Genomic DNA, 22265 nt, shown 5'->3' with positions numbered 1-22265 from the left:
GACAGCCGTTAACTAGAACTGCCTAGAAACGGTGGTCCTGCTCCAGTTAAGAGTGGGGAATGGACATGAGGGCCTGCAGAATTTCAAACACCTCCAGGAAAGCAGAGAAGATGCACAACACAGCCTTTCCCATCCCACCACCCTGCCCCACACCCTCTAACTGTCAGACTCTCACCTCCTTGCAAAGAGGCTTTCTGTGCTCAGAGAGGGGGGCTTCCCACTTACCATCTGCACAGATCCGTGTCCTTGGGCAGGGGGTGTGCGCACGGGGAGGGGGTCAAGCCCTATCTAGCCCTAGTGCCACCCCACAGGCCTGAGCTCAGTGGGGAGAAAAGAAAGGGAAAGAAGTCGAGAAAAAGAGGAGAGCTGAATAGGGGGGCAGGACGGTGGGAAGAGCAGAGAAGTAGGGAGGGAAGTAAGAAAGCGGAAAAAAGGAGGAGAAAGGGGAGGAGATGAAAGGCAAAGGGAGAAGGGAGGACCGGGCGGGTAGGAGGCGAGAGGCCGGGGAAGAGAGGAGGGAGGCAGCTCGCAGAGAGGGACGGGACGGGACCCGGCGCCCCGCGGGCCATGCGCCTCCTGGCCACGGCGCTGGCCGCCCTGCTGGCCTCGGCCCCGGCCCCAGGTAAGCGGCAGCGCGGGCGCGCAGCGGCTGGGACCAGGCAGCCCCTCCGCCGCCTGCGGGACCCTGCGATCCGCCTTGGGCTGTCGCCCGCCCCTTCGTGCCTTGGAGCTGGGTCCGGGCTTCCCCGGCAGCGGGGCTGGCGCAGCGGCCCCGAGCAGCGGCAGCGCCCGGAGCTGGGGCATCAGGAGAGGCGGCTTAGCGAGAGGTTCGGGGGGCCGCCGCCCGGGAAGCCCGGCAGTACTGCCGGGAGACCCCGCCGCCCCGCTCCCCTGCAGCCGGCGGGTCCTTCCCCCGGGCTGGGGGGTCCCGCACCCCGCTGTGCCGCCTCCTTCCCGGGCTCCCGGCGGCAGCGTTTCTGCACAGCGTCCTGACCCGCAGCTGTGGTTTTAAAAAGGAAAACCCTTCCCGTGCAGAAGTTTATGGAAACGCGTTCTCCGCTGCCTGCTGTGCCAGGCGGGACAACGCTGAGCTGCACTGGGGACCCGCAGGCAAAGCTGAGGCAACGGGAGATTTGACATTGTTTTTTTCCACGAGTGCCTAGGTCCCATAGACATCCAGTGGAACGGAACCCGTAGGTCACTTGTAAAAAACCTTCTCCATTCAAGTCCTTTATCGCGCTAAAATCAAAGGTGCATTGGCCAGTGTTGTGTACTAAAGCTGCAAAGTAGACACAGAGGCCGGATCTAAACTTCAAGGTGCAGTGTGGGTTAGAGCAGTGGGGAAGCCCTGCTTATTCAAGAGTTCAAGATTCAACTTGAATCTTCACCTCAAAAGGGCAGGAGATGGTGGAGGCAGAGGTTTGGTTCAAGTCTGTCTGTAGTTGGTGCAGAAGCTTTCCCTGAGAAGGAGCCTCAGACTTGTGAAACTTGCAGACAGATCAGTTCAACTGAAACCAGCTGGCTGCTGTTGATCTTCCTAGGCAGCTCCTAATTATTTTCATTTAAACAAAGTTTTGCTTCTTCCTGACTCATCTGCTCTTCTTACTTTTTAATTGTAGAGAAGTCAAAATAAAGCAGGCTTTGACAGTAACATTGTTTCACATAACAAACTATAACACAGATAAAAGCCATCCCATATGCTTCTGGTCATGCAAATCTGAGATCAGATCTGAGATACCCTGATGGCATGCCTCTCTAACCCCTCAGCTATCACCAAAGGCTGAGGAAAAAAGTCCTCTCAGCCCTGAAGGGTGGTGGGTTGTAGATTCTGCCTGTCCGCCTCCATGGGGGAAGGAAGAGGGGCCAATACACTAAGCCTGGATTATGAGCAGTAGCGCACAGGAGCAACTCTACTCATATCTGCACCAAAGCAGTTTGGGTTCTTCCACTAAAACACGGCCGCACTGAAACTACTCACGAAACGCAAAAGACCCAACAGTGACTGTGGGTCTTTTGCTACAATTCCAGCACAGAGAGAGGGGACAGCCCTGGCACTGACAGGTTTCTGGCTCCTAAAAGTATAATTTGTTACTCCTGACAGTGCCGTCAAAGTGCTTTGCAATGTAATATGGCAGACAACAAAGTCCAAACATAGCTAATACTTGGAATCGAACTGGTATAAGCAGAAGTGAACTATTTTCAAAATATGACTTTTCAAAACAGACTTAAGCCAGCAGTAACCTTCCCTGAGTCCCTACAGGCTAGTGAGCCATGCAGGTGAAGGGTACCAATGAAACAAACAGCTAAAACATCGGGATGGGGGCAATTAAGTGAGCTGGTTGCAAATAGGAGAGATGTATTTAATGATTAAGCACACTGCAAAGGAATCCTCAAGTCTTTGACTCACTCTCCTCACCTTTTCTATTAATAGTTTCCCTTTCTAAGCAAAAGCAAGACTAAAACTGTTGTGGTGAGCTCCACCTGAGTGGAGCTGCTTCTGCTTCTGCTTCTTCTGCCTTCCCATCATGCTATACTGGGAAGGCAGAAGAAGAAAAACAGTGATTCCTCTCTTGAAGCAGTAATCTGAAATCTAGAAATTCAGTGCTCTGTTGGCACGCAAGCCTGCTTTCAAGTTGTGGAGGAGTCTCCTGTGTTGGCAAGGAGCCCATTACAAGGGTAAACCTCATGCTGGGGCTGATCCAGTGCCTGCTGAAGAGGAACATTTCCACTAGTGTCTGGGAGCCCTGAATGAGGCTTTTCCTTTCCACATAAGAGGTAAATGACCTCTTTCCTCCAAAATCCACCACTCTTCCTGCTCCAAAGACAGTGGGAGGATAGACTCCAATGGACACTGTTTTTCTACTTTATGTAAAGCATCACCTGACACTGTTCAACATAAGATGAGATCACGGTAAAAGCATCAGGAAATTTCCAAAACTCTCCCCGTTGCTGCACTTGTACAGCTACACCAATTGAAGCTGCAGAAGGAAGACAAGGAGATGTGTTCCCACCGATCAGACAACATGAAGCATGCAAAATTTGATATTTCCTTAGAAAAAGGCATGTCCCCAGAGGAAAAGTAGGAGCCTTAGGTATAAAATACCAATGTTTGTATGAGTGTAAACAGCTAGAAGGGGATCAGAGACTCCATGTACAATGCTTCTTTATTTTCTTGCATAGGCTTCCATCATCGCTGTATCTGAGTTCTTCTGTGTTTTCTCTTGGGTACTTGTTGGCACTATATTCTGCCTAGTTTTGAATTAAGCAATGATTCTTTGGCCTTTTATTTTGGGACTCTATTCCACAGCTAATCATAGCCAGCTTTTTCAAAAAAGAAGTTCACATGTCAGGAAAATGACATAATTGTTTTTCTTTACAGTTTTTCACGATATGTTCATAATTTCAGTAGAAAAAGTTTGTGGTTTTCGTTTACCCAAACCACATTTTTATAAATGAGTTATTAAATATTTACAGCCCAAGTATTTATGAGAACCCCCAAAATGTTGAAATTCTTAAACTTATTCCTTATTTACTGAGCAGCACAACCTTCAAAATCTGATCTTATTTTGGTGGCAGAGGCAGCCATCTTCACATCTGCCTGTAAAGCACCAAGGTCAGGTAAATACAGCAAGTAATAACTGGAGTTTCATGCCTGGAAAGCTTTTTGTGGTATTCAGCCTTAATTTTATGTTTCAACATCCTGTTCTACTTGTGTGCTTTCTACAATCCAAAATAATCTCTTGCTTTGGCACTTACATGAGTTGCATGCACAAACATCATGCACAGATAATTATATCAATAATCTAGGCCATACTTAGTAGTAGTTTCTTAAAGCCCTTTAGAAACTCCTCCTTCATACAACTTATTTTCTCCCTCATAAAGAAAGAATAATGTCTACTTGGAAAAAATACACCACTCTGTGTATTTGAAATGAAACTAAAATAATTGTTGTACTATTAATTTTCATAGGGTTCTTCTCAAACACCTGCAATGTAACTGATTTAGTGGATTTACTTTAAGTAAGATGCTACAATTCACCACTCCATTTCATGGCTTCATTGGAACCATAAAAACAGTGTCTGTCTCCAATACTCCTTCAGAAATAGCATGGAAATACTTTGCTTGCTTATTTTGAAGATAAATACACGTTTGTGTTTCAGGAGCTGATGTCAGACAAAATTCTGCCAAAATGCTCATCTCCTTTGTTAAAATGTTCCTAGCCAATGTGCTAGAAAAGTGTCCAGAAATGAAAAGATAATTCTCCCAGAGTTGCAATTCTCATTAGTATTTGAGTACAGTATATTCATATAACAGAAAGCTTAATATTCACATTTTAGAGGACATTTCATGCTTTGCAGAGTGCATTGCAGAGCATGCTTGCTCACTGTTGAAATATGGTGCGCTCTTTAGTGGATGCCATCAGACCTGTAGATTACACATTACAAGTCATTTAGGAAACACAGTGCCACAATATAACTGGTCAAAAATAGATCAGTCTCTGATATGACTAATAAGAACATTCTTAACGTACATTAGGAAGGAAATTGAGTGTTGATTCCTATGTCTCAGAAAACCAGTCCAGAATAAATCCGTTAGGTCAGGAAAGAAAAATTTTCCTCTAATGAACAGCTATGGACTTCTTTCAACCTTCACCTATACTGGCTGTTGTTAGGAGTAAAGCAGAGAGACAAACAACTGGCTTAAGCTAGGTTGAGGATGAACAGGAAAACAAGAGTCCGAAATGAATGGAACAATGGAATAATAATTTGTCCCAATATAATCTCATGCCATATTTTGTCATGCAAATGACGTCAGTTTAATTTGAATTTGTAGTCAGAAGGACTGTCTGACAGATTTAACCTGGGCTTGGGATGACCATTTGATAATGACAAGAAGAATATGAAAACAGAGGACATGGAGAACTGCAAAGTGAGGAGCTGGTTACAGTCATATAGGGACGTTAGTAGTCTTTCAGCGATCAGCTAGGCAATAGCATCATGTAAGGTTTGCACAAATGATATTAAAAAGAAGTAGACAGAAGCATGCACATTGGAATTATGTGACCTTAGAAAGTTAGCATAAGACTGGGGTAGCATGTGGGAAAAACTGAGGACCAGTTAACAAAAGTGGAGCAGAACTTGCTAAAGCAAAGTCATGTACTTGGGGATTAGTAAGAATTTCTTTAGTAAGAATTTGACAAAGAAGGGAAAATACTCAAGTTTATTATTTAATTTTAAACTGACATATAATCACATGTGGAAATATCATGAGAAAGGACAACATAATTCTGGGATATACCAAGTAAGGTATATCCCAGTCAAACCTGGGAAGTACTGTGACTACTTCACAGTACGTTGGAGAGCTTCTTTCCAGACACTGCCTATAATTCCAGTCACCCATGTTAGAAAAAGACATAAATAATTACAGTCAAAACCAAAATTTAAACAGGAACCAATGCAGAGAAGGGCTACTAAGGTGAACAGGGAAGTGAAGACACTACTAAAGGAGACTAACAGAGCTTTGCTTCTTCAGTTCAACAAAGCAAAGGCTGAGGCACCAGATAATTGCTTTCTATATGGCGTCAGGAAGCAAGGGCTAGAGAAGAAAACACTATTTAAACTTAAAGTTGGCACAGGAAAAAATGGGCATAAAGTGGCTATTGAAACGGTTCAGCCTGGAAATCCTAAGAAGAATGCAAATCGTTGGAAGAGCTGGTCGTGAAACAGTTTTGCAAAAGACATTCTTGGCTCTTTCTCCAAGCTAGTTTTAGACTAACACTTGTTCAGACAGACAAAAGATTATGCGATGTTGGGCCTGTGACAGCAGCAAGGTGTCCACTTCAGCCCTATCTTATTTATTAGCAACAGCAAGAATACTAGAGGAGACTCACTGAAGGAGGGCCTCAAACCAAGTTAAATATTCACAGACAGACAGATGTCAGGTTCTAAGAGCTCATTAAATTGCTGCATACTGAATGGATGCCATCAGTTTACCTGCTGTGGACTTGCACACTGGGACAGATGCTGTTGTGCCGATATGGAGGGTTCTCACCACCTTTTATCTCCTTTGCAGATGTTTCTGAGGCTTTAAATGTGACAGTCTCTCCAGGACCAACAGTGCGATACTCTGAGGGAGATAATGCTACCCTCTACTGCCACATTTCTCAAAAGAGAAAGACAGACAATTTGCTGGCTGTGCGGTGGGTCTTCGCTGCATCACCTACCCAGGAGTATCTGATGATCAAAATGACAAAGTTTGGATCTGTCCAGTATTATGGAAATTATACTCATCGTTTCCACAAGCAAAGACTTCATCTTCTTAAAGAGAAACATGGAACTATGTACAAATTTCTTATTCTAAGTCTCCAGCAAACAGATCAAGGACATTATATATGCAAAGTCCAGGAAATTGGCAAACACAGGAATAAGTGGACAGCATGGTCAAATGGCACAGCAGCTACTGAAATAAGAGGTGAGAGACTACTGATTTCATTTCTATCATTTTTCTTGTACCATGCAGCCTTTTAAAATTTTCTTTCAAGTTCATCCATAGGACATCCATAAGACATTTGAAGTTAGGTTATTTTTAAGTGTTACATGAGGATATGAGAAGAAAACATAATACTCAACTTCTTTACTTACACATTACAATTTAAACATTATTCAGCCCATAATAAAATGCAAAGAAGTGAGAAGGTTGATATAGATTTGTAGAAGATAGTCTATTTCCTTTGCCTTTTATCAGAATAACAGTAATTAAAACTCCTTTGCATTCAACTACAGGTTTGTGGTGGGTTGACCTTGGCTGGATGCTGGCCGCACATGAAGTCGCTCTATTACTCCTCTCCTCAGCAGGACAGGGAGGGGAGAAAATAAGATGAAAACAAGGTCAAGATAAAGGCAGTTCAATAAAGTAAAAGCAAAGGCCGTGTGCAGAAGCAAAAGAAAACAAAAAAATTCTTCTCTACTTCCCATCAGCAGGTGATGTCCAACCACTTCCTGGGAAGCAGGGCTTCAGTATGTGTAGTGGTTGCTCCAGAAAACAAACATTGTGGTAATGAATGCCATTCCCCCTCCTCCTTTTTCTTTGGTTAGTTTGGGTCAGCTGTCTTAGCTATGTACCCTCCCAAGATCTTGCCTATCCCCATCCTACTAGTGAGGAGGCAATGTTGGAGAGACAACCTTGATGTTTTGTGAGCACTGAGCAGTAGTGACAAAATACTGCTGTGTTATCAACAAATTGTTAGCTACCAATACAAAGCACAGCACTATGAGGGTTGCTGTGGGGAAAATGAACTCCACCTCAGCCAGACCCAGTACAAGGTCTCTACAACTTTGCTAGTGGGAGTAAACAAATGACATTATTATTTAAATACAAAGAGAGAGAAACAGAGAGAAATTAACTTATTTTCTGAAGAATACGCAGTGGGTCAGCCAGAAATAGAACTACTATATTTTAGGTATGTTTTGGCATCTCTCTTGGTGTTTTCATTGCTTTTAGTTCTAGTCCAGCAGCAGTTGGCAAGTAACATTTCTAGTATCACTTTTTTACTTTTGTTTATGCCACTTATAGCCACAAAGCAGAGCTAGAAAAGCAGTGAATGCCTGCTGGTATTGAACGTCAGATAAAGAAATGACGAGCTACAAGTGTGGGTTTAAACCAAGTTGAAAGCAAGCCTCCTCTTTGGGATGGGTCAGCTCAAATCTGCCACCACCACAACCACGCTTTCGGAGATGGGTGAAACTGGGCTTGCAGAACAGACTCCTTTGAAGAGGTGGTTGAGCTCAGCAGTCGTGCCGTTAGGGCTAGATGGCAAACTAGTCCCCTGATTGTGGCTTTATAAACAGAAAAGTTGGCTTACCACAGGGCCAGCTCTGAAGATGCTGCTGAAAATCAAGGGTGACTGCCTGGTCCATGGGTCTGGAAATTCAAAAGGCTCATCCAGTAATCACAGAAAAACTAGTAGGAGGAAACTCTACTTCATTAATTTTCTGCCATTCCTGTTCATATAAATTTCTTGTTGTATTTAGACCCCAAAATGTTATTCCTGTAGCTGGAAAACCCTAATCCTGCTTATCTACCTTATGTTTTGGTGAAAATGGGCCTAGGTCTCCTTTGAAACCAGTTTTAGTCTGAGGGAACTCTACTGACTACAGGCCTTTTCAAGATGGATTTAAACATGTTTATGCAGTCTTAATCTAAAGCATATTACCTCAATGCCAGCTTCACTGGTGTCATTCAGGTTTCTGTATTACTTTTGGATTATGAACACAGAAGGAGAGAAATGTGACAGTAAAAATTAATATTTTTGAGTGGAATATCTCCTGTAGATAGCTTTCAGGTACCACGAACTTTCACTTTGATCTATCAGAAGTTTGAGAACAAAGATGTGAAAAATATAACATAACAAGAGATAAAGAGCAGCTTCATGTTGACCAGCAATGTTTAAATATGCCTTGAGAAATCATGGCATTAACATAATGTAATTAGCTGATTATTACTAGCAATGATGAAAGACACCAATGATCCAAAGCTGGAGTTCTGTTTGGATTAGTAGCAAAGACCGCAGATCAATTTTAAACAACAGCAAGAAAATCCTAGTCTAAACTATTTTGTCTTAGTGGGCACGCAAAACTTATCTGGAAAGCCTCCATGACATTCATTTTAGATTTCTTCTGCTTCCTGATTGCAGACAGTCAGAAATATAAGTAACAACAGAGCAGGACCAAAGTCTAAATGGGAACCTAAACCCCTTACCCATCTCCACCAGGGAAATGCCCACCGCTCCAACACCCAGACCCCAGCCACACTTCTTTTGCACAGAAGATTACAGAACCAGGACTTAAAAGAAAACTTCACCAAAGTTCATTAGACTCCTAAATACAAATCACCAGAGCAATCAGTACCATGGGTTAGAAATGTAATCCTGCAGCCGAATGCCATCTGTAATCCATAACCTGATATCCCAAAGAAACCGAAGCCTACATGATCACACTATCAACTAGTCTGCACCATTTGCAATCCATGGGCTGATTTTAAGACTGAGATAACAGTCTTACAGATATTAAGGTTGTAGAAGTAATGTGAAATTGGGTGGGGGGAGAGAAGATCTATATGAACTTCCTCACTGAAGGAAAGGTGTAAGAACAAAAAGGTAATTATTGTTCTTGAGCTGCCATGTGTCCAGTGACCTTTGACATTGCAGTGAGTAATTGGGGCTCCTGGACGTATCACAGGATTCATTAGCTTCACAGCTCAAAGAACAGTTTATTGTTTGATTTTTGTTGCTGTTTTTACTCTTCTGTTTTTAAACAGGGAGGAGTAAAAACACTAGAGTAAAAACATCTCCTGAACTCAGACATCTTAATCTCTGGAGAGCATTAAGTTTTACAAGCACTGACCCCAGGTTGAGTGGCTGGAGCCAAGACACAGTGGTTAGTCTTGTAACCACACAGGGATATGAAATGAAACTTTATTGCATGCATGATTTAGCCCTGCAGACTTCAGGCACAGCTTGCTTCATGCTCAGCAGTTGTTCTTCCCTGTTGTTCCTGTGCTTTGCTAGGAACTGGCTCTCCTCCTCCTCTCCCTATCTCTTCTGCCTTCATCCCTCTAGATTCAGCCACTGTCAAGAAGGAACTGGCAAGCAGGAGGTCTGATCATCCCAACTGCCTCAGCCTCCCGCATTTGGGAAGGGACAAAGCTGGTGGCTAGTGTGGGGAAGAGAAGCCAAGGCTCTCATCTCAACCCACAAGAAGTGGTCCTAATCCTGTGCCAGGGGAGAAGAGGAGGAGAGGCTGAGAGTAACTACCAGGTGTGGCTACTTCCAACAGTGCCTTGAATGGATGGTCAGGGCTAAAGCTTGCAAGCCTACAAGCAAGGTTAGGAGGCCATCATTCAATCCCAGAGTCTCCTAGAGGATAGACTCAGCTTTTTTCCCAGTGTTTTGAAGAAGAATTTCTGAGGGTATCTTGAGGGAAGGGAGGACCAAGTCTGATATGAGACAGAGAGAAGCAGTGGAGGAGGAGAGTGCTGTTTCAGCTGCACCAGACCAGGTAGCTGTCTCCAAGAGCAGTACACTAAAACATAGAATGGATAACAAATAATGTGTTTCTTGCATGAAGAACCTGCAAAATAGACCAATAGATGTACTCAAAGGGTGCAGAATAATTAGCAGACTTGTGGGGAAAAAAAAAAAGAGAGAAAATCTGATGGAGAATAATTTTTAGATTTTTCTTGTGTTAGTGTAATTTCATGGGGCAGGTCAGCAGTTTAAAGAATATTTTCTCATTCACTGAATGATGGAATTTTTTAAATGCCTGTAGTGAAACATATGGATTTGTCAGGAGTGCTTGGAAAGGGAAGGACATGCTCTAGGTAGGTGGCAGCAGAAGAAAAAGCAATATAAAATACTGTGAGACCACCTGTCATACCCCTCCTCACAAAAAGCCACTCTCCATCATTCATTGCTGCTCAGGCTGTTTCTAACTACAACGCAGAAACCTCTCTTTTCTCTTCATAGCCAAAGTGTGGGTTCAGAACAATACAGTTACTGCAAAGAAGGGAAATTGTGACTTTTCTGTCCACCCCTTAAATACCATTCCCCTCCCTATCCCCCATTTTTAGTATGATTTAAGAATACAAAATCAGGGTGGGTATTTGAGACTCATTGAATCACAGAATGGTTTGGGTTGGAAAGGACCTTAAGGACCATCTAGCTCCAACCCCCTGCCATGGGCAGGGACACCTTCCACTAGACCAGGTTGCTCATGATTTCATCTTTCTCACACTGGTCAGCTCTCCTGCTTCTCTCTGCTTCAAATGTAACCCAAAGCAGAGCCAGAATCCTGAGACAAGGAAGGAAGTCAGGCCCACCTGTAGACTAAACACACCAACAATATGCCCTGTGGGGATCTGAGGCAGACATCATCACCACCCCAGCCCCCCAGAAAGAATATTTATTCTAATTCTACATCCAGATTGAAGATACTAAAAGACATCTGAAAAATAACATATCTTTAAATGCCATAGCAACTGTTTTACTTCTAAAAGCCTCTTTACTGCAAACAAAGGACCTCCTTAGCTAGTGTTCCATTAATGCACTATGAGTGTACAGGACTTGCTACACATGGGAGGGAAGGCAGCTCTTTCCAGAGTGGTGATAAAGTCTCCAATTTCCCCAATGGTAACACTTGGGCTTTTCAAGGAAATTTTCTTCCAAACACATTTTGTATTTTATATTATGATTGGTTACACTTTTTATTGCAAAGGGATTTACTTATATTACAGTTAGATCCAGGATGAAACAAAAGGAGCAATACAAATTGCCTGAAGCATTTGGATACTTAAATTGTACTGCTTGTGCTTTATCAAATAAGGTAACAGAGTTCACACACATCACGGTTTCTGTCTTGTCTAATATTTTGTTCCAGTTAATGTGTCCACAGTTATGCCCAAATTCAAAATAGTACATTTATGTTAAAGGACCAGCTAAATTTCTTACAACTTGGCATATCATATGGATGCAGAAGTAGTATTTATATCCCTTCTCTTATTCACCAGGAAGAGGAGGTGACTGTGTAAGACACAAATTTCCAGAGGGAATAGAAAATGGTCATTTGGCTTCTTCAGAATCTTGAAGCAGAAAAAACATGAGGCAGTTCAATAAATAGCCTTTGCCATCCACCAAGCGTAGCATTGTACAAAGCAAAATACTTTTCCAGATTACAGTGTGGTCTATGGTATATTCTGCTATTAACTTATATTTAGATGTTATTTGGTAACAAGTTTGCAGGTGTGAATTTATGCAGGCCATTAAGAAGTTGCAAATACATTTTTTTGCAATACATAAATTTATACAGATATCCATATTGGACTTGTGGAAAAACAATTGAGTTACAGGCGATAGTTTCTTAATGTGCAATGATGGCAGTTAAAAGTTTCGCTACATACCTGGCTTCTCATTTAGGGACAGAATCATAGAATGGTTAGGGTTGGAAAGGACCTTAAGATCATCCAGTTCCAACCCCCTCCTGTGGGCAGGGACACCTCACACCTGACCAGGTTGCTCAAGGCTCTGTCCAACCTGGCCTTGAACACTGCCTGGGGTGGAGCATTTACCACTTCTTTGGGCAACCTGTTTCAGTGACTCACCACCCTCACAGTAAAGAACTTCTTGCTTATATCTAACCTGAACTTCCCCTGTTTAAGTTGAAACCCATTAACCTATTGCTCCAGTCCCTGATGAAGAGTCCTTCTTGGGCATCCTTGTAGGCCTCCTTCAGATACTGGAAGGCTGCTATGAATACAGAATACAATTTCTTCAGAAAAGGAGCCTCATCTGATGGGGATGAAGTCGTTACAGTCTTCTGTTCATGGGCTCACATGTCAGCTACAGCAACTTTGTAGTATTTTCTGAAGGCTCAGCTGAAATTTGAACTGTTGGTTTGCCCTTTTATGTGTAGTGAATACAAGATATCAAGTAGGATTTATAAAAACTTTGCTGTTAAATATTAGTAGTAAACCCAAGAGAAATCCATGTCCTGATATTGCCAAGAAGTGTCTTCTACTCCAGCCATGCAACATCTTCCCTCTAAGCTGATGTCAACCTTTTCCCCTTCCCACATCTTCTTATCGAAGGCATCTGTTCTTTTCCTGGGCCTGTGTGGTTAATGTTAGTCTAAAACCAAGTTAGTGGTCTTTGTTGCAGTACAAAATACACCAGAAAACAGTATATATGAGAAAAAAAAGACATCGGAAAGATGATTCCCCACAGCCCTACTGTCAGAAAACTCAAAATAGTGAGTAGTCTGTGCAGAACAATATGCAGCACCTCCAAACCATCATTTACAGTTGAGTAATCCCTCAAGCCCACTATGCAAGGTACTGCACATTTCTTAAGAAGAGCAATACATGTTCCAAATAGTTTACAATTCAAGAGAAGAGACTACAAGCAGGAGGACAAACACAGAAAACCAGGCAGTCCAATTATAATCCTACTGGCATGGATAACACAAACAAGTAGAGATGATCACAACAATCTGTCTTGTTGGAAAGTTTATGTGTCAGAGTTTTCCATAGAACAGTGTCTGAGTTATACTAAATATTAGTTGCATGTGGCATTTTCTAATGGTAAAAATGTTGCAAGATAGAGGAAGGCAAGATTTCTTTTTTCTTTTTTTTCCCCCAAAAATGAACAAAAGCCTTTTTTTCCTCAGGGCAGGTGTTCTAAAACATTTGCCAAAAATCTACATGTGTGATGCTTCCATATAATAAATTAGTAGGTATGTTAAATATTCAGGATGAGCTTCCCATCACAACTAAACAGAAGATTTCATTAGTCCTGAAAGCAGTTCCGTATCCACTGAGTTAGCTCCACACCTCGCATCTTTACAGAGCACACCTTAATGAATTACTTTTCCAGTAAGATACTTGTTCTTTAATGCTTTGCCATGTGAACCTCTCTTGGATGTTCAGACTTCACTGGCAATGTGGAGGACATCATTAGACTCTTACTGCATTGCAATGGTTGCTAGCAGAAGAAAAATCATGGATTAACATGAGTGACATCATCTAATCTGATGTCACCAAGAAAAGTCAGCGTGCATAAACTGGTTGAGGAGAGCAGAGAGGGTTTTTAACAGTGATCCAGCAGTCAGAGCATTTGCAGTCTAGTGCTAGGTTGTACAGTTGTCATGATATTGACATGCATCCATTTGCTCTCTGTAGAGCTCTGTCGTCTGCTCCTCCTTCTGAAACAGAGAGAATTCTGTGCAAACTCTGCAGCTATTTTCCCTATTAACTAGGTTAGAACATAGTGATTCAGTCAGCTCTCTTTCTAAGCTGTAAGGGTGAGCTGGTGCAACTTGGGGTCATGCAGTCTTTCTGGGTAACTTAGAACACAGAGCCAGAATAACTACAGAGCCAGCTACATACATAATGGCAACTTTTTCGCTTGGATACTCAGACTCCCACAAAGCCAGACCTTAGAAGCACATGGTCATCCTATTCTAAGGCCTAGGCTCTTCTAAAGTATATTTCTGTTCTCTTGCTGTTCTTCACTGAATTTAACTTTCGATTGAAGAGCCACACATTGCATGTGTAAATGAATATGATGACAACAGGGAGGCAGTATCAAGCAATGCATCCCTCATGGGGGTGCCAAGCCAGATGAGAACTGCTGGAAGACATTTTTATAATGCTGTTTTATAAGTGAAGTGTTTCATTGGAAGGTAAATACCCTGTGAGATAAAACAAGATCACGGTGCCTTGAAGTCTAAGGCAGAACTACATTTACTTCAAGAGGTGCCAACTTCTTATGCCATACAATTTCAGCTCTTGTCATGTCTTTTTTTTTTTTTAGTGATTTCATCAAAATCTGATGATGATCCCACTCTCAAGAAAAACCATGAAGCTTGGAAATTTTTTGAAGGTAAAGATGCATCTAACTGCTACTGGTTCTGTATAAGATGTTAGTTTAGTCCAGTGCTACAGGACAACTAAAATGCCCCAGTCAGGACCAGTTTTGCTAGTTCCTGTGCAAATTCAGGCCTTGCCTGAGAAACCATCCCACAGGGTACAAGGGGTGATGGAGAAAAGAGAATGGAAGGTCCAGCTTCAGTTTCTCATATATTTGCATATATGTTCAGTTTCTCATATATTTGTTATGGTCAATGGGAAAATAACATATGCCTGGCTAACCACACAACACAAATGCAAACCTTTATTCAGGAAAGTGATGAGCATGCATGAAGAGGTATCAAGCACTCCATGTTCCTGCTAGCCTTAGAAACTGCTCACCGAACATGCTCTGCACTGCAAGAGCAGCTTAAACCTCCCTTGATTTTCAAGGCAAGCAGTATTTTCTGTGAAGATTAGTGGATGGCTGTTCCGGGAGACTGAAAGCCAGAATTTGCACACAGTTGGGATTCCCTTCTCCTCCTCCCACCCCAATCTGGAGCATCAGCAAAGCACCAGCATGGCATTTGCAGCCCCAGCACTGCCTGCCAGGCAGGATTGCTGGCTTGCAGGATGGTCTTGATTCTATGGGGAGCCTTGCTGTTTAAACCACAATTTACAAACTGTATTGTTGTACTGCGTAAGGGGAACAAAGCACAGAACTGCAGGTCAGGGGTCTAGTTCCAGCAACGCTATTTTTTACAAGAACACTTGACCTTTGAGGCTTAGTTTCCTCTCTGTGAAGCAGGAAAAAAGCCAATAAAGTTCCCTAAGGACATTTCAAGACATTAATGGGTAGAGCATCCTTAAAGTACTCTATTTAGAGTTCTAGTAAAAGCAGAAATAAGTCATTAAAGATTTCTTCTCCTTCTGAACAAAATGCTCCATCTTGATCTGCCATGGTACAAGTCCGGTCAGCTCCACTGGGAATGTGTTACAGCACCTGAATGAAAGCCATAAAGGGAGACTGAGGCTGTAGACTGAAAAAGAAAAAAAAAACCAAACAAAAATTTCAAGCTAGTGCTGCCACCAGAAGAAACAATGGCAGACTTTCTTCTTCCTCAGCCACTCAGTACTCTCCCCATGCCACTTTTCTTGTTGTGTTTGCTTGGGGTTTTTTTTGTCTGTTTTTTAAAAAAGTACAGCTGTTTTAACTGGGAAATAATCCAACTGAGCTCCTTTTAGTTTTTTGTTGGTGTACAAAAAAAACAGCAAACTAACACAAAACCAACCAACCAACCAACAAAAAAACAAAAAAAGGGGAAAGAAAATTAAATAAAAAAGCTCCACCAAGTTAGCACTTCTTTCCTCCTTCATGAAAGTAAGCACTCTTGCTTGACTTTACTGTAAGTACACCTATTCACATTTATGGAAACACCAACCAAATTTTAAAAGGAGCAGGATACTTCTGAAAATTTCAAGACAGCCAAATTACTTTTGAATTGTTACACTTAATCTTTTGGGCCTATTTAGATCTTGTAACTTTTTCTATCCTGTAAGCATGAATCATATAGCTGCAACACTGACTGACATCTGTGCTTGGCTTTCAGATCTGTATGTGTATGCAGTGTTTGTGTGTTCAATAGGAATTATCAGCGTTCTCCTTTTTACACTTGTCATTCTCTGTCAGTCACTTCTGAACAGGAGGAGATCCACAGGTGAGTGAAATGTCATTCTTCCTGACTTCGAGGCCTTTACCAAAGCGGGGGGGGGGGGGGGGGGGGGTGGACATGGAATGCAGGAAAAGCAGGAAAGCAGGAACTCCTTGCCTTGATTTTAATAAAAACAACAACAACAAAAAGTATTGGTAGTAAAAAAACCATTTTTGCCAGCAAGACTAGAACAAAGGTATTTTAAATTTGCACTGGACTTTTCAAAATCTTTCAGCTTTGCATAAACATAAATTGAAGGTTGTTGGAACTTCTTTCAAAGACGACAAAGTGCTGTATCATGAAATTGCATTCTGATCATATCTAGCTAACATTTTGCATGAGTGACATTTCTGCAGATGTTTAGAGGGGTTTCAAAGCAGTCTTATTCTATCCTGTTTTCTTCTCCCTTCAAGACTAGCTGGTAATATTCTTGGAAATATGGGTGGTGTTACTAGCCCTCTCTCCTTTGTAACATTCTTTGAAACTAAAGCATCATTTCATTATTCAGATCTGACTTTTCATAATAATCTTTCAAGTTCAAGAATTACCATTTTATTATTCTTCTTCCTCAGAGAGGGTTTCTTAAAGAGGCTACATCTCCATGAAAGCAGCCCTATTATAATCAAAAGTGCTATTTCAGATCTGTGGAGTAGCCAGTGCAGGCTCTACTTTCATTTTGTTTTAAGAGTGGTTTATTTGGAGACCTCACACAAGCTGTGGGGATGAGATACCAGCATACTTAGCAGCCACCATGATAGAGGAGAGCGTAAGGACCATCTCTGGACTTTCATGCTTTCAAAAAGAGTTTGGTTAGTGATTTGTCCTGCTAATGACAGGAGAGAATCATGACTTTGCTGCTTCTTCAGCACCACACACATACCACGAAGGAATGAGTGACTCAGATACATGAGAGAGAAGACATGTAAACCAAAAATAGGTGTATACAGAAGTCCTTGCCTGACCACAAGCACATTTCAGGCTGTGGCTCCATCTTCCCAGTAGTGCACTCAGCAGAGTAACTGATTCTAACTGAACCCAACAACCTTGCTTGCCAAGAGGAATGAGCAAGATCAACGTTATTCTTCCTGGTTGTGTGCCAAGGGAGTACCCACACTTAAGTATGTTGGTCATGGTGAGTCACCCTGAAGCTCCAAGCACTAGACGTGCTGATGTATCCTTTTTTATCTTGAGCAGACATTGGGCTAGGCTTTGCTTCTGTTTTTGCTGATTTATGCTAGTGTAAGCCTACAAGCAGCTTGGAGAAGAGGTCTCTTTAGATTGAACCAACACCAATTAAATATAGAACTAATATAGAATATAATACAGAATAAGCATATACAACAGAGAAAAAGTAATTTCTTCTGAGCTGCTAAATCCTTTCTTCACTACCTTAGCATCTGAATAATTGCAGGCTTCACCAAATTTTTATTTAGATTTTGAACATTATCTAGTGAGCACTGGCAGCATTAAACTTATGGATTCAATGGAAATATAACAGAATAAAGCTTAGCAGACAGCACTCAGGATACAATGATAAGATTTTCATGCAAGTCTTTCAGCCAGGACCACCTGATCAGAGTATTTTCTGTAACCACATTAATTGCCTCAGCATCCAGTCAGGCATCAGGGAATTAAAATTTCTGAAGCAGCAGTGGAAGAAGCAGCAGCGACAGACAGAGTCTCCACCAGCCCCATATTGCTTTTGCTTCCTACAGCCTCTGGGCCATGGCAGCAAGCTCAGGCCTGAACCTCTGCCGCAGGCAGTAGCAGTTCCTGGAAGGTGCTGTTTCCACTCTGCCATATGGGCCTGGGGCACAAAGAGCCCCCTGCTCTCTCAACATTCCTCTACACCCTCGAGAAGCACCTTCCAGTGGTTAGGGTCTGACCACAAGATACCCACCCTGCCAGCCAACAGCAGTACTCTCTCATTCAGACTGTTAGAACAAGGCATAACTTCTCAAAAAGTGTTATCTTTCCTCGTCTCCATCATCAGCACTCTGTGTGTCCATCCTGGGCTGGACTAGGCAAATGCTAGAATTCATGTGAAAAGAGCCTGCAGTGAAATCATGAAGTCCATCCTTCCTTGAGAAAAGGAGAAAAGACAGGGTCAGCAAAGCAATTCTCCCTCTGCATCACCCCAAACCTCCAGGCAGGATCCAGGCACAGCCACCTTCCACCTTCAGTGAGTTGCCACATCACCTTCCTCAGAGGCCCCCCAAGAAAGGCCTGGCTCTGTGCTTCCCCTTGAGGCCAGGTCAGGGGCCCAGGACAACCAAAACCATCTCCTTACCTCACCTTGCTGGGCAGATTTCCACCAGGGCTTCTCCCTGAACCTCTCCAGTCACCCCACCCCTGTCACAGAGACAACAGCCTCCTCTACTCTCCCACCACTCCAGCTTCCTCTCCCAGTTTCTCAGCCCTAACACCACAAAGAGGATGAACTGCCCTGCCCTAGCACTGTGTATAGGGAGTGGAGGCAGACACCCAAGTAAGCATGGGGAGAAGAGGGAGGGAAAACTGCCCAGCCCTCTACAAGAACAGCCCAGCCTGGAATAAAGAGCAACTCATACCCAAACTAAAAGTTGAGATTTGCAGTAGCGGAAGATGGAAATGATCTCTCTGGAGTGTCTGTGAAACCTGAGCAGATTCTGGCCCACCTCAGGGCTCTGACATGAGAAGGGTAATACTGAACTCAGTTCCTCACCAGAGGAGGTCGCTTGGTTTGCCTGGATTGGCAATGCAGCTAGGGCTGGTTCACAGCACAGGGCAGCTATGGGATGCTGTGGGAAGCAGCAGTGGTTGCAGCTGGCAACTCCTCTGTGGTTATATAGAAGTCCATTTATTACAGGAGTGCTTGATCTTCCCAATCCCTGGTTCAAAGGTGTGGAGTATTTAGTGTAGGGCAAAACAAAATAATACATACCTAGAGATGCTCAACAGAAGCATGTGAACAGTGTACATGAGCACCCCCTTACTCTGAAGGGTCAGGCCTACTGTTCTCATGTATATCTTTAAAAGATAGATGGAAGCACTGCCAGACAGAAGCTAGCTTAGACTTGGCCCCTCTGTTAGCCCCAGTTCTTAGTGCTCTCAGCTCCCTTTCCTTAGGACTAAAATACACCCCCAAGGAGCTTCTTCAGAATGGGAGAATTGAGGTAAGAAAGACCAAATATGAAAACTTTCCTGTAGAGAGGGGCATGATCATGTAGTGCACTATTGTCTGGTTTTCATGGCCTTTTAAAGAATGGAGAACATGAAGGGAGGGTGGTGTCTATGTTGTATCCAACTCCATATTATGGCCCAGGCATGCACCCTCATTTCCTTCTGAGAAATAAGTTGGCAGTAGGTTGACCAGAAGAGCCACAGCCTCTCCTCCTGCCTGCATGTCTCTGCACGCTGTGCAGCTTGGGCAGAGCACAGAAGCCACTAAGCTACAAAGAGCATCTTAATAACCTTGGCTCCTGAAAGGCTGCAGTGGGGGGAGCTGCCCTTGCTCAGGACTACTGAGTCAAAGGAATATGAAACAGAAGGGTTTATATAGCTCACACACACAGCTGTTAGGGACAGGATAGTGGCTGGACTGGACCTCTGATCTCATCCCAGGAGGCAATCCCTTTATGCCTAAGGGCACAATCTAGCTTACATTAGGAACAGTAGTGGCTCCTGTGGGTGAATGGTTTATTTCAGGCTTCTGGAAATAAATAGAGGTACCACAAGGGAAATAAAAGTCTTCAAAGTAAAATTACTGGCCTGCCGTGTTTTTCCTTAGCAAGCTGTCTTTTAGCTGGGCTGACCACTGGAATGTGTGTTGCCCAGCACTTCCACAGCAGATTTTTGGTGTCGTTTGATACATTCCTGTTTCCCAAGCCTATGTTTTTAAGTCAGTTTTTTTAATGCACAATATAATGTATGGTGACAATTAGAAACTCTCCCAGTGTAACAACCTGGCAACTCCACAGTCTCAGCAAGATAGGTCTATCTGCAGTGCCTCATGTAACTCATAAACTGTGTTGGTGTGAAGCCACATTTTCTTTCTTCTTTTTTTCTTTTCTTTAACAGTGAAGCATTACCTGGTGAAATGCCCCCAGAACAGGTAGGAGATTACACTTCTCTTTGCTATAACCCAAGGCACCAGTTTTGTTTTTGTTTTGCTGTATGTGCTGAAGAAGATGAGTAATGTTTTCCAAAATGCTTACAGGAAGATAGAGAGTCCCAGGTCCATGACTCATGAACATGCCTATAAGCCACCATCTGCTGTGCATGATAAGGGAGATCTACCTGGGCTATCTAGCTGTTGGTCCTGCAGGTGGTTCAATGACAAGCTTCTCCTTGAGGCTCTGAATTGCTTTCTGGAGAAGCCTATTTTCATCCTGTATGGCTTTCCAGGGTTTCCCAACACCTCACCAGATGGTAATGATTTAAATCATCCATGTACATAGGACAAATCACAATGTTACCCAGTGATTCCCACACGCAGGAACACAGGGTGGAGCTCAAAAGCAGATTTTCAAGGCCCACAGGCTATTCCCAGCTGAAGACTCCAAGTGATGGGAAAAATTCTACTTGTGCTTCAGTCATTAATCCCTGTCTCTTTAAATAGCACCAACATCCACAAGTTTTTGATTGTGTGGTGCTATAAAACTGATTTCCATCATATGATTTTCCTGAGATATAAATTGTGCTGGAACTGCAGTAAAATTACAAAAAAAAAAAAAAAAAAAGATGACAGAAGTATTTTTAAACGAAAAAGATTAAAGAAGGATGCCTTACAACAACTCAGAACAGCTGTTTCCCAGTTTTCAGTGACATAAAACGTGTTTCTGGCCTTGTATTTTAAACCAGGTATCACTTCATATCACAGATACTATTTCGCATAGTATCTAGAAAGATTTTATGAGATTCAATGCCAAGTAGAACATACTCTAGATCATAGAATCATAGAATCATAGAATAGTTAGGGTTGGAAAGGACCTTAGATCCTCAAATAGTCTATTTTTTAGTGCATTCTCATGGGATTATCACTGTAGTCAGTCTTAACCAACACTCGAATGTAAATAAAGTCACAATAAAACAACAGAGAGTTCAGGAAAGGCCAGTGCAAACTGAAACTTTCATGTTATTCATGGAAAGGTCTTTGTTCTGTGACCCTGACCAGCCATTGCACCACACCAAGAATTTACAGACAACTCAGCAGTTTTCATTTTCCCCTGGATGTTTTCTCTTTCCTCTTCTTTATTAGCTGCTGGGACAAAGTTGGAATTACAAAAACAAAAAAAAGAAGGGGAAGAGGGAGAAAATCAAAGTAAATCGGTAGAGAACACAAGAAGAGGAGAAAAATGAGACCAGACTGAAAAGATGACTAAAACTATGGAGCATGGCAGTCAGATAAAAAGTCTTGTGCTACAGAATGTGCCTCTCTGTGAATAGATGATGTGTGCTACTACTGCAAACACTAAACTTAAGAGGCTGAATATCAGGGAAAAAAAAAGCCAACATGATTTCTTTACTGTAAAATGGAATATCCGGCAGTGTAAGAAATACATAACTCTATAGGGATAAAAATAAGGTTTTGTGCATTTAAGTGTGACAAGATATGTTAATGAGAGTCATAATCTCACAAGTGCATTTCTAAAGTGCATTGACTTCAGGGTTTCAAAATTAAATAGCTATGAAAGTTTTACCAGTATCATAATTCTTCACACTTGGTACCACTTTTTCTATACCCTCTGCTCAAAACACAACCCATTAATTCCTTTGAACTCATCTCTCTTCACCTGTGCATTCCTTGCCTTGAAACTTGGTTCACACATTTAGACCCAAACCCCAGTGTCTAAATATCCATTAGGCCAAACTGATGAACTCATTTGTATGAGATTCCTGCCAGTCGAAATGACTATGCTGTGCAAAATTCAGCCTTGATTAGAGGCTCACCTCTGACTCCCTTAGTGATATTTCAAACTCAGAGCAGAATCCAGTTTCAAAATTACATTAATAGTCCAGTGTCTAAGAAATGTCTGTACTCCCACTGCAGTAATACCTAAGCATCTTAAAATATTTTATGTCTTGACATCATAATGGTGTTTTTACCTTATTGGAATCTGAAGCATAAAGGGCTAAATGACTTGCCCCAGGTCTCACAAAATGGCCTTGGTAGAA

General features: G+C 42.4%; 1 protein-coding gene across 1 annotated transcript in view; it reads left to right on the top strand.

The window, feature by feature from the left end:
* The first annotated feature begins 460 nt into the window (after positions 1-460).
* The window catches only part of VSTM4 (V-set and transmembrane domain containing 4), a 39596-nt gene continuing 17791 nt past the window's right edge, over positions 461-22265 (top strand). Inside the window, exons 1-5 of the mRNA XM_030488263.1 lie at positions 461-622; positions 6073-6471; positions 14363-14431; positions 16008-16115; positions 20169-20202. Coding sequence (XP_030344123.1) covers positions 568-622; positions 6073-6471; positions 14363-14431; positions 16008-16115; positions 20169-20202 — 665 coding nt within the window. The 5' untranslated portion in view covers positions 461-567. The remainder of the gene's footprint in view (positions 623-6072; positions 6472-14362; positions 14432-16007; positions 16116-20168; positions 20203-22265) is intronic.

This window comes from Strigops habroptila, chromosome 5 (assembly GCF_004027225.2).
Source record: "Strigops habroptila isolate Jane chromosome 5, bStrHab1.2.pri, whole genome shotgun sequence".
Classification (NCBI taxonomy): Eukaryota; Metazoa; Chordata; class Aves; order Psittaciformes; family Psittacidae; genus Strigops; species Strigops habroptila.
This window is presented reverse-complemented; position numbering and strand designations above follow the sequence as displayed.